We start from the raw sequence: 13041 nt of genomic DNA on the forward strand, positions 1-13041 counted from the left end.
CTGAGGACATTGTGGTAGAGAATACTAATTCAGGAATGGGGGGATTGAGGAGATCATTCCAAACAAGGAGAGAGTGGGGAGTCACGACGGCTCAAGTAGGGTGTGTGCACAGAACAAAGAGGCCAGTATTGGAGCTGTTCCCCCTAGAACCCCTCTCCAAGATCAAGAGGCATACAGGGTGATCTGAGAAAGCTGCAAGCACATTAGAGTTCATTGTTGGTCGACCGGCGGGAGTGTGGATGGTGAGGTCGGTTGTCTGTTCCGGGAGAGTGGTTGGGGGACGTTGTCTACCTGTACGCGAGGAACAGTCTGGTGCAATTACCAGAGCTCTTTGGAGGTTTAAGCTCTACAAGCCCCCACCCCCTCAGGTCCGGGTCACAAGAATACACATCAGAATGGAGGATGATAATGAGTACCTCAATGGGGTAGTACAAGGGAGGGGGTCATGTCTGCCATGGCATTCAATCTCTGGTTGAAGAAATTCAAAACAAAACTAGAGAAGCGATGAGATCACAATAACGTGGCTGAAGTATGTTGACTAGACCACACACTAGAAGGTGAAGGGACGACGACGAATGGTCCAGGACGGACCGAAACGTCGTCGTCCCTTCACCTTCTAGTGTGTGGTCTGGTCAACAAAACTAGAGAGGGTAAAGCAAATTCAACATGGCAGGTTCCCGAGCTTAGAGAACCGAGCTATGAAGGAAGAGTTGGACCTCATTACACTGGCGGAAAAATCTGGTAGGTATGACAACGATGTACAAGGTACAAAGGGGAATTGAAAGCAGATATAGAACCCACTCATCAAATTGAAGCCATAACTTAACACGGATCAGTAACAAATGTCTGGCGATTTTATCTGAAGTGTTGTAATTGAGTGGAATGAAGTAGAGGAATCATTAAACAATAATTCAACACAGTTTCGTACCACAACAAGGAGAGTAAGCAAGTAATTATCAAAAAAAGGCACCAAGCATGGGAGGTTATGTAGCACAGTCAAATGTGTGGGATATTCAGGGCACTAAATATCACCATAGATGCCATTATGAGAACAAAAGCGCATAAGGCAAACAACATCAAAGATATCTGATTCACCAGGGAATCTATCGAGGGACAGGTGGCCCAGAGGGACAGGTGGCCCAGAGGGACAGGTGGCCCAGAGGGACAGGTGGCCCCGAGGGACAGGTGGCCCAGAGGGACAGGTGGCCCAGAGGGACAGGTGGCCCCGAGGGACAGGTGGCCCCGAGGGACAGGTGGCCCCGAGGGACAGGTGGCCCCGAGGGACAGGTGGCCCCGAGGGACAAGTGGCCCCGAGGGACAAGTGGCCCCGAGGGACAAGTGGCCCCGAGGGACAAGTGGCCCCGAGGGACAAGTGGCCCCGAGGGACAAGTGGCCCCGAGGGACAAGTGGCCCCGAGGGACAAGTGGCCCCGAGGGACAAGTGGCCCCGAGGGACAAGTGGCCCCGAGGGACAAGTGACCGAGGGCCAAGTGACCCCGAGGGACAAGTGACCCCGAGGGACAGTCGGGAAGACGCACGCACATCCTGAAAGTCAGGACATTCAACAAGGATATGAACGACCATAAGATACAATAACGAGCAGTGTGGCGCTCCATTAAGTCCCCGTGAGTTAAATTGGTAGGGTCAATACGTAACCTCGCCAGAGCCGTTTCTTATCACTGACTACGGTGGTGGGAGGAAGGCCATGGGGATAATACCCTTAAGAGCACGTAGCTTGTTACCAGTAACAGAACAACAGAGATCCTGCCAACGGGCATGGAATGAATAACAGGGAAGACGTCGAAACAAGGATCATCTTTGCGGGAAATGGGACAAGTGTGGATAGTGTTACGGTGCCCTCTCCTATTTCTTTCGTTTGCCGGCTTAAAGAGTCATATCAGCTCTCCCTACTGATTCTCTGAGGTTCAGGGAGTCTATTGATATATGTGGCGACCAGACCGGCTGCCAGTTAAGGGAGAACGTTACATTATAAGTTGTAAATAAGGGGAAATTGGCGCCCTGATATAAAATGAAAGAGCATCCCCTAATGCAGATATGACCTTTTGGAAGGGACACTAGTTGATCGCGGATTGGCCGACTTAAGTCGTGGGCGACCAATCAAGGCCGGCCGTGACGTCACCGAGTGCCCCGGGAGGCGCCACCGTCAGAGTTGACCTGGCCTTGGAAGCGAGAGGACGCACCTCGGTCAGCTCTCAAGGATTAGAGGCTCTACAAGCCTTTTTTTAGTGGATTAGTGCAGGCTATCGCAGCCCATCGGATATATTGGAGACCCCGCGCTTCTGGGAAGCAAAAAGGAACCAAGTTTATTAAGCGAAAGAGGGCCAAACTTGGAAAATATTCGGCGACGACGCTGGGCGGCGACGCTGGACGTTGGGGGCCTGAAAAGGTGTGGCGGGCAAGCCTAGCTGTGACCGGGTCACATCCACTGAGGGTTTTGGGAGGACGACACCGTGCCTAGGACAAGGAGCAACGCCTTGTGGAAGGGGCGAGTGTGGGAAAATAGTGATTAGCTCAGCGCCTATCGATGAACCAGGATTGGGGTAGCTGAATCTCAGGAATTGGAACGGCGATGACGCGAAGGCTCCACGACACCTGAGGACCTGTGGAACGTTCCTGGATCGTCGAGGATCGACTCAGGAAGCGTGGGAACCTCACACCATCGAGAGACAGGCGTCGTGAGCCAGGAATGTAAGGTAGATCATTTTCCCTCCCATTACCCCTTGTGTGAGTAGGCTAGTTAGGCCACAATATTTACTTATGTATGTGGCAGTAGGACATAATTCTTTAGTAGTAGAATAGGCTGCAAGGCGGCTTGTGTCCAGGACTGTCAGAGGGGACAGTGTGTATGGATGGCAGGACAGTGAAGAAGAGGCGCCGACGTGGTGAAGATCGAGGCCCTCCTGTGAGAGAGTGTGGGACTCCTGTCTTTCTGCCCAGTTGAAGGAGTGTTGGAGGTCGTGGAAGAAGAGGCTGACGATCTCCAGACTTATTATCCTTATTTTCATATTCATGTATTACTTGTGATTGTATTTGTGATCATGTAATTTGCGTCAGTAAATTCACATATTTTATCACTGTGTTTAAGTGTGCCTCCATTTATAATATTTCTCTATGAGCATACACGAAGGTTATCATAGTACCACCTAGGGAACACTACGTTCTCTATAGCAATTCTTATTGCCTGGAGAGTGGTAAAGACAGCACGGACCTATATAAAAGTGTACCCTTAGCCATCCGATCAGTATCAGTGCCTGAATGGTGGCAACTATTAACGTGGTGGCTAGAGAGAGGTAAAGCCACACAGTCCTTCCTAGGAGAGTACCCTGGGCCGACAGTCTAGTAGCAGATCTATGGGAGTAGCAATCTTCTGGCTACAAACAATATATAATACACCCACTGAACTGCATTGCTGGGGTGCAGATATAATAACCTAGCTGGCGACCTTGTTAAGAAGAAGATAGGGAAGACAGGCGGGAAAGGAGTTCCTGCAACCTTTTTGTCTGGCAGGCAAGACTCAGGGAGGTTATTGTTATAAGGTAAGCCTGAGTCTTCCTTCACTCCTCCACGGGTCTAGGCCAGAACTGTTAACAGCAGTTTCCCCGTGTTTGATTGAAGGGCTTCCAGGGTAAATCAGTGGCACCCCCTTTTGTGGTGGAAGCAAAGACCTGCGGAGGTGGGCATTGTTGGTCCTCTCCTGTGTGACCAAGGAGACTCCGGTGAATCCCGGGAGTCGGAGGGGCTGAGTATTCGGCCTTTTGAGCCCCTAGCAGCCGAGTGCTAGCAGAGCCCCGGCCCACCTCCACGTGACAATAGCTTCTTTAGCGGCAGTACCCACATGCTCATTTAGGGAAACACCAATATTTCTTGGAACCCAGCAAAACTATCTAAAATTTGCTAGAGATATGAAATAGCCAATACTGAATTTTAACCACAAAATGGACAGGATAAAAGGGCTCCAGAGGCATAAGGGCACTGCGAGAGTCAACAACAATGAAAGAATTAAAGTAAGAAAGCAGTTGCAGAGCATTCAAGATTGTGATAAAGTTCTGCCATGAAGATGCTAGTCTCTGGAGGTAGGTGACACTTGTAGATGCAGTCAGAAAATACAGTGGAGTAGCCTAACCAGCCAGCAGATTTAGACCCATCTGTGAAGACTGAGATTGAGCTGGAGTGTGAAGAAAAGTGGGAGGACTGTAGGAGGGGTAAAAACCTGTCAAACGGGGTCAAGGTTCTACAAAAAGTAGAAAGAGGGGAACCGTCCAGCATGGATGGGTCAATGATGGAACGACATGGAGAAAAAATGGAAACACGAACCGAGAGAGAAAACCTTGCAAACGAGACGTCCATACATAAAGGAGAAATTGGCGAAATGGAACAGGGCAAAACAGGAGGGGTAATGGTCAAAGTACGACATAAGCGAGATTGAGTGTGTTGATGGGACAGCATAAAGTAGTGAAATAACAGAACGTCGTAAAAATAACAGTATCATGTCTCTACAGGATCACAAGTTTCAAAATACATGGTATGGTTAGGAGTGTAACGAAAAGCACCAGAGCCGAGGCGTAGCCCATTATGGTGTAGAGCATCAAGACGACGAAGAGTTGAGGGAGAGATAGACAAGAAAGCAGGACAACCATAATCGAGTTCAGAAAGCACGAAAGAGGAATGTAAATAGAAGCGTGCGCCTATCTGCTCACCAGTAGGTATGGGACAAAATATTAAGCTGACTTAGAGAATTCGACTCTGAGGTAAGAGACATTGACACTTTTTTCTTTGTCACTCAAAGATTAACCCCAGAATTTAGCAGAATCCTTATACAAAACAGGATTACCATAAACTGGCAAAGGGGGTCGAAGAAATACCTCCTACCGAGTAAAGGTCATACCACAAGTCTTAGTTGTAGAGAACAGGAAGCCATGATTGGTGGCCAGGACGAGAAGGCATCAGTTGCAAGTTGAAGCTGCCGCTGGAGGAAAGGCGAGTCATAACCTTGACACCAGAGGGTAAGATCATCAACATAATGAGCAGAGAAAATGTCAGAAGGAAGGGAGGACAGAAGACTATTGAGGGCAACCAGGAAAAATAATTGTGCTCATGAACACTACCTTGGGGGACACCTTCATATTGCCGAAAAGAGGCAGAAAGAGCAGTACCATGCCGCACTCAAAAGGAACAACGAGAGAGGAAGCTCTGGAGGAATACGAGGAGATTAGTACACGATAGCCAGAAGAATGGAGGTGGGATAGAATATGTTAATCGCTTTTTTTTCAGGTTAAAAGGACAACCACGGAGGTCTTTGCAGCAAAGAATGTACAAATATTTCGTACATGAAATACGATCTCCAAGTTCACAAGGACATCACATTCGTGCTGTGACACTTGCGAAATCCAAATTGAGAGAGGGCGGAGGTGATATCATTCCAAGAACCACATCAGACAGACATTGACTATACGCTCAAAGAGTTTGCAGACAACTCGTTAGAGCAATAGGGCGGAAGTCTTTAGGGGATGACCTTAGAGAGCCAGGTTTCCGAAAAGGAAGAACCCCCTCCTCAAGCCAGTCCTTAGGGACTGACGACGACTCCCAGACACTTATAAACACTCAGTAAATACTGAAACCATGAATGGAGGAAGATGGCAAAGCATCTCATAATGAATATCACCCGAGTCCGCCACTGTAGAACCGCAGAAGGCCAGGGCAAACTTGAGTTCTGAGACAATGGATCGTTATAGGAAACCTGAAGACGAGTGCAAAAATCTAAGGGACATGATTCAAGAAGGGGCTTACAAGTAAAGAAAGGAGGAGAATGATGAGAACCGGTGCTAACAGTCAAAAAGTAAGTAAGTGTCAAAAGAAGGCACCAAACTAGGAAGGCTATGTAGCACCATCAAAATGTGCAGAATAATCAGAGAGCGCTAAATATCACTAACGATGCCAATACGAGAACAGAAATGCTTAACGCGAATGACATCAAAAGTATCCGATTCTCCATGAATTCCATTGAGACACGCACGACCGCGAGGGACGGTCGGAGAGCAGGACACGCTCGTCCTGGAAGTGAGGACATTCAACAAGGATATGCACGACCATAAGAGGGACATTGCAATGGGGACAATAAGGAGCAGGGTGACGCTCCATAAGTGACCGAGTTAAGCGTTTATGACCAATACGCAACCTCGCCAGAGTCGTTTCCCATCGCCGGTTGCGATGGTAGGAGGAATGCCATGAAGACACGTTACTCTTAAAAGAGTGCGCAGTTTATTAAAAGAAACAGAAGAAAGAATCCTGCCAACGGGTAAGGATGGAGGAATGAATAACTGGGTAAGAGTCGGAATAAGGAATACCCTTATGGGAGATGGGACAAGAGCAGACAGCTTCCTTAGTGGCAGCGTCCGCACACATTTAAAGAGACACCAATATGGCTGGCAACCAAGCAAAACTCAACTGACTTATTATATATACTGGAAATAAACTACCAAATGTTGAAATTGAAACAAGTTTATTGAGGTAAAATATACAAAAGGGATGAGGCAACTCAAGCTATTTTCACCCCGTTCAGTACAACGTGTTCATACATATACACATGCATCATAAGCCATAAACATAATACCTAACATTCTGAGAGATAAACATATACATTTCCTCCTTTACACAAGTTGTATGGTATCAGACGTACACACATAATTTTATGACTTAGGTATACTGTATAGACAATTTGCAGGAGACATGCAGATAATTCAACAAAAGATTACAGTCATGGTGCAAAATTCTTAGGTCTCCAGAATATCATCAACCTTTCCATTGTGACATATCCCAGCTATCTGTTCAGGAACTATTATTTTTTTTCTCCCTTCCTATTTATGCTACATTGCTGAGACGGGGACCAGATGAAACCGTTTTCATATACAACTCGTCAAAAAAGTTTGATTCAAGTCGAACCAGTTTTCCTTTTTGGCATATTTGTATCTAAAGGCCCCTTAGTGACAAAGAAGGATTGACAAAAGCGTCCCCTCGCTCGAGACGTCGAGTACCACAGTTCTACAGGCGAGAGTATCCCTCCTCAAATACCCGGCATCAACACAGTAGTAGTCCAAAAGAATAATCAAGACTAGTAAAATGTCGGTGGGAAAATAAAATTAGAAAGAGGGTGGGAGAAAAATTAAACACAAGGAAAAGGAAAAAGATAGGGCACAATTGGAGAAGACAATAGCAGGAGCACAGGGCCCCAAAAGGACAGAGGACTGACCCATGGAGCAGCACACACTGGCAGCTGCCCACAAGCCCTCTCACAACGACAACGGGCTGGATAGGAAGGGGGTAACAGTCAAAAAGTGTGAGCCCAGTTCGGTCACGACCGACACCGGATCCACTACAATAGAACCACGGAGGTTTTTTTTTTTCTTTTTTTTTCCCTACCACAGACGTGGCCACACATTTACAATGCTAACCAGCATATATACATTTTCTTCTGTCTCCATGGACAGGGTTAGAGAAATGTTAAACATAGAGTTCAAAGGTTTATTGAACACTCAACCACAGAAGGTGATTCGGTGCTTTTAAAATGCTAAGCTAACCTACATACGTAAATACATAGATACACAGATTTACGTATGCCCTACATACAGTGTTTGATGTGTCTTTTACATAGTGTCATTAATGTACATTCACAAAGGTGAAATGTAATTCTTATCAGCTTCCATATATACTTTATACCCATACATATACACACACACACACATATATATACACACACATGCATTCACATACATCTGTCTCATTTACCCTGACAGGGTGAGATAGCTGATAAAGAAACTAGTGTGCAATTAAGCACTTAATCACTGAAGGTGATGAAGGTGCTTTTACAAGCTCAGGTTATATAGTTACATCATATATATACATTGAATAAATGTTATATTACATGGTCAATCTTGGATACAAGTCCAATATATCATCAAGTGTTCCAGTACTCATATAGTAATTACAGAGTTCAGCATACCTTAGCCCAGGAGGGCGAAAGTCAGTCAGTATGGGACATTCTACAATATAATGTTCAAGAGAGTGCATGTTTTCTCTTTCACAAAGTTGACACATTGTGTACTCGGCATTTGGGTTTTGAGAAAGCTGCCAGATACGTCTATATCCCAGGCGTATTCTGGCCACTATAACATCACATTGCCGGGTTCTTGTTCTATTAGTCCCATATGTGAATGTCTCCTCACGATATCTATCATAATATTTAATGCTACAACTTTCAGGTCTTTGTGAATTTGTTAGGTCGGTGATTCTCTTTGTCACTGCTAATGACAAATTTCAATTTCTACCACTGGTTTTCTGCAGGCTGTCTTAGCAAGCATATCAACAGTGTCATGCCTTGAGATGCCAACATGTGATGGTATCCATAGGAATTTATCTCAACCACGGAGGTGAAAGACTGGCGAGACATCTGGAACGTCTTTACCTGCTATCTTGCAGATTTTCTTTAAGATCAGGGGCAGAAGAGTTTCAGACAATGGTGTAAACGAAAGATCTCCAACCCTCATGCTTAACCGAACGAACCTTCCGAAACAAAGTCAAAGAATCGGGCATCCGTCTGCGATGGTGTTTCTTTCAGGCTGCATGCTTGAAGCAGACAGTCCGAGCACAGCCTGCATTCCACCAGTGAACACACTTCCCCGCACCCCGAGAGGTGGAACGAGGCAACCCGTTCTCGCAAATTTAATAAGTCAATATTGACTTATTAAATATGTGCATAGGTGACATACTTAACATAATAGATACCCTTGAAAAGATTCATAGAAAACACCGACCTTACCTAACCTACTTAGTATGTTAAGATAAGCATCTTATTGCTTCGTAATTACAATTATTACCTAACCTATAATAGGTATAGGTTAAGTAATAATTGTAATTACGAAGCAATAAGATGCTTATCTTAAGATACTAACAAGGTTAGGTAAGGTTGGTGTTTTCTATGAATCTTTTTAAGGGTATCTATTATGTTTAGTATATCACCTATGCACGTAGTTAATAAGTCAATATTGACTTTACGAATTTGCGAGAACGGGTTGAACGAGGAACAGAGCAGAATGTAGCATCAAAAGCAGTATCAAGAAAGAGGTGGGGGGGGGGGCGAAGGATGCAGATCAGACAGATTGAAAAAGGTAGCATATAAAGTGAAGAGGTTCCAGTTAGTATTGGCAACTGCCACCTAGGGAAGGAGAGGAGAGAGTGAAAAGAGAAAAAGATGGGGAAATGGTCACTTATGTAGGCCATCAAGAACCCACCAGGTGAAGTCCAAATAAAGAGAAGACGAGCAGAGAAAGATCAAACCTGGAAAGGGTGCGAGTGCAGGAGTCAACAGGAGTGAGCTCATCAGAATGTAAGAGACAGAAGAAGAGAGGACAAATGGTTCAAGGCGGTGGCCCCAGGTGTTCATCAGAATATCTCCCTAGCCTTCAAACCGCTACGAGCCCAAATGGATTTAACACCCACAGGCGCAACAACAACAAAAATCCAAAAAATTCTTTGTCTTATTAGGAGTGTTCATTTTTGTTCCCTGATCACGGAAAAAAATCGCTGGTGGCATATTTTAGCAGCAATAGGGTAGGGAAATCTGGCAAAAAAAGGGCGTTGACAGATCCTTCGCCAGACGAGGTCTCGAGCGCACTACTCCGCTCGAGCTGTCAGGTGGCAAATGCCACAAATATATTATTACCTAATTAATTTAATGTCTGATTGATTTTTTTAGTTTTTTGTAGTAATATTATTCAATACAGTGAATTGTTGACCAGACCACACACTAGAAATTGAAGAGACGACGACGTTTCGGTCCGTCCTGGACCATTCTCAAGTCGATTGTGAATTGACAATCGACTTGAGAATGGTCCAGGACGGACCGAAACGTCGTCGTCTCTTCAATTTCTAGTGTGTGGTCTGGTCAACATACTTCAGCCACGTTATTGTGACTCATCGCCTGCACAGTGAATTGTGATATATTTATATAATAAAATGTGTGAACCATCGCTGTACTCAAAATTATGGTGATTCAATTATTATGTTCATAAAACAATAAACAGTTTTGCTGTTGTTACACTATACACACAGGTTATATATAAGTATTTGCATGTTTTGTTCACCATAACGAACCACTAAATTGGTCTTGTGAGTCAAAAAGAGAATGAGGAGTGACCGCCACACACCAGCCAGCCACTCGCTGCCACTCTCTCCCTCAACAACACCTCACTCGCCCTCATTCTCCTCCCACAATACTGTTTTTGTATTTATTCACTATACACACACGTTATACATAAGTATTTACATGTTTTGTTCACCATAACTGTACATCCAAGCTTGTATGGTGAGTAAAGACACTCAGACATAGCTACTCTCAGTCAGCTGGTGGCAGCCGCCCTCAAGGCCAGACGCAAATATTTCTCCTCCAACAATATTGTTTGTGGTGTTATTACGCTATACACACACATTTAATACAAGTATCTACCTGTTTTATTCACCATACCTGTACAAATAAGCTGGTATGGTGCCCAAAGACCATAGTGGCCACCAGTAAACAGCATGACAAGTCGTGCAGACAACGCATCTCCCTCACCAAAATGGCGGCTCCCAACCTACTCCTATTGCTGTTATCACACACTATTCACACGTTATATACAAGTATCTACATTTGTGCTCACCATAGCAAACCACTAAGCTGGTATGGTGTGTGCAGTCAATAAAAGGTGGCCACACACAGACGACGACACCACCACCCTCCCTCCCACAGCCTTACTCCTCCCTCCACAGAGCACAGCACTAAACATCACTACAATCCTGCTATTATCAATCCTGGTCAGTTTTATCACAGTCATGGGTCTTCTATAATACTATCATCGCTAAATAATAGCAGGATCATATATATTACTGCATTTGTAGGCGATGCTGTGGACAAAAGCTGAACAGCGGTGCTCTGAGCTCATACTGGGTGCGCCAGCCTTGGTGGCTTGCTCAATACTGACGCTCTCACACCCAAGAATGTTGGCCTGGATTTTTTTCCTAGGTGGCATCTGGCAACTATCGGTCGTGGCTGTACTATAGCTGCCCCTATCCCAGGCAGGGCATTTAAATTATAGCGCTAGACACGAAAGCATGTATAAATGATGAGTGCGGTTTCGGTTTTGTCACCGATATACATATGATATGCGCGGTTTAACAGCTAAAGGGAATGCAGACAGTTAAAATCACCTAAAAGGAGCACAGGCTTTGGTAAGGACTCCAACAGTTATTCAAGACCAGGAAAATAAGGTGTGACATTTGGGGACGAGATAAATAGAACAGAATGTATACTATTTACTCACAAAGATACGGGCCGCATAACACTAAATCGGCGACTGAAAAGGGAGGGGGACGAAGAGAATATCATGACGGATCAAGAGAGCAGTCGAGTTATGGGCCCCAGGCAAAACTGGAGGGGGAAGAGAGAAAGGAATAACTACGGATTCGACCAGGACGAGCGCCAAGCATCGGCTCCTTGAGACAAACCCAAAGCGGGTGAAACTGCACAATTAGAAGCCGAGTTCTGGGAAGTTTTCACACAAACCACGAATATTTCATTGGAGAACTTACAGACAAAAGAGAGAGAACAAACAGAAATAATGGAGAAACAAGGGCAAAGAAGAACAGTAAACTAAGGAAGATCAGGACCAGGATCAGTGAAATCAGGGTGACACGGTATAGGCAAAGTTAGGAAAGATAATGGAGGCAAGAGAGCAGGAGATCAGATCAGAGGCTGGTCGGGAGGGAGGGAGGAGGCATCGGAAAAGCGCGGGCAAGGAATTCGGGGTCAGGAAGGACAGAAATAGAGGAGGGCACCTGATCCAGGGCAGTATCTAAGAGAGGATCAAGTACCATGGGAAAAGCAGGAACAAGTGACTGCCACAGAAAAGTAAGGAAAAGCAGGGATAGAGTCGGAAGGTGAGGAAGAGAGTGATGCTTTCTTACCCGCCGGGGAGGAAGGAGGAGAGGAGCCAGGCTTACATTTCTGAAGTAGAGACAGGCGTACCCTCAGCATTGTACCGGGCGACCGCCTCGACAGTTTCAATAGAAGGAGAACGGGAACGGTCAACATGAAGAAAGCTGGGAGGAGGATGGGCAATATCCTGAGATGGCACTAGAAAGAAGACGAGAGATATACCAAATAATATTCACATGGAAAATAATGAAGGGACAGGTCCCAAATCTGCACAGTAAAATAACAACGTACTGGAGTGAACGACATGGAAGAAAATGCAGAATAGAACCAGTGAAGAGCAGAGGTGCCATGGGCGCAATCAGAGAACACTGTATGAACATCAGAGGCCCACGGTTGTTCAACGTCCTACCAGCGAGCATCGGAAATATTACAGGAACAACCGTGGACATCTTCAAGAGGAAACTAGATTGTTTCCTTCAAGGAGTGCCGGCCCAACCGGGCTGTGGTGGGTATGTGGGCCTGCGGGCCGCTCCAAGCAACAGCCTGGTGGACCAAACTCTCACAAGACAAGTCTGGCCTCAGGCCGGGCTTGGGGAGTAGAAGAACTCCCAGAACCCCATCAGCCAGGTATCAACCAGGCAGGTAGTGAGGAGGGCCAAGAGGTTAGGGCTGAGAAGGAGAGGGGCGGGAAAGGAAAGTGAGCACAGGAGACAAGGAAGACCGGGAAGGAAGGAAACGCCATACAGAGAAGCAGGAGGAAGACCCTTTGGCCCAGAACACAATGGAGCAGACAAGGTGGGTGGTGGTGTCGGGGGTCCAAGGCCTCAAAACGGTTGCGAAACTGAGAAAGCGGGAGAAGGCGAGAAGTGAAATGCAACTCATGAGCATAAGACATGCCTGAGAAAGAGGGAAGACGGTGAACGTCAGGAAAAGACAAATGATTATGATGTTTAAAATTTAGGATGGATTCCTCAAATTTGTACTGCAAACATACATGAGAGAGGGTAAGGTTGGGCGTCACTGCAATTGATGCAGAGATTGGGAAGAAGAGCACCC

General features: G+C 45.8%; 1 protein-coding gene across 1 annotated transcript in view; it reads right to left on the reverse strand.

The window, feature by feature from the left end:
• Window positions 1-13041, reverse strand: part of LOC138366547 (fap1 adhesin-like) — a 74329-nt gene that overhangs the window by 9367 nt on the left and 51921 nt on the right. Inside the window, exon 4 of the mRNA XM_069327583.1 lies at window positions 12076-12183. Coding sequence (XP_069183684.1) covers window positions 12076-12183 — 108 coding nt within the window. The remainder of the gene's footprint in view (window positions 1-12075; window positions 12184-13041) is intronic.

Source organism: Procambarus clarkii, chromosome 19 (genome assembly GCF_040958095.1).
Source record: "Procambarus clarkii isolate CNS0578487 chromosome 19, FALCON_Pclarkii_2.0, whole genome shotgun sequence".
Classification (NCBI taxonomy): domain Eukaryota; kingdom Metazoa; phylum Arthropoda; class Malacostraca; order Decapoda; family Cambaridae; genus Procambarus; species Procambarus clarkii.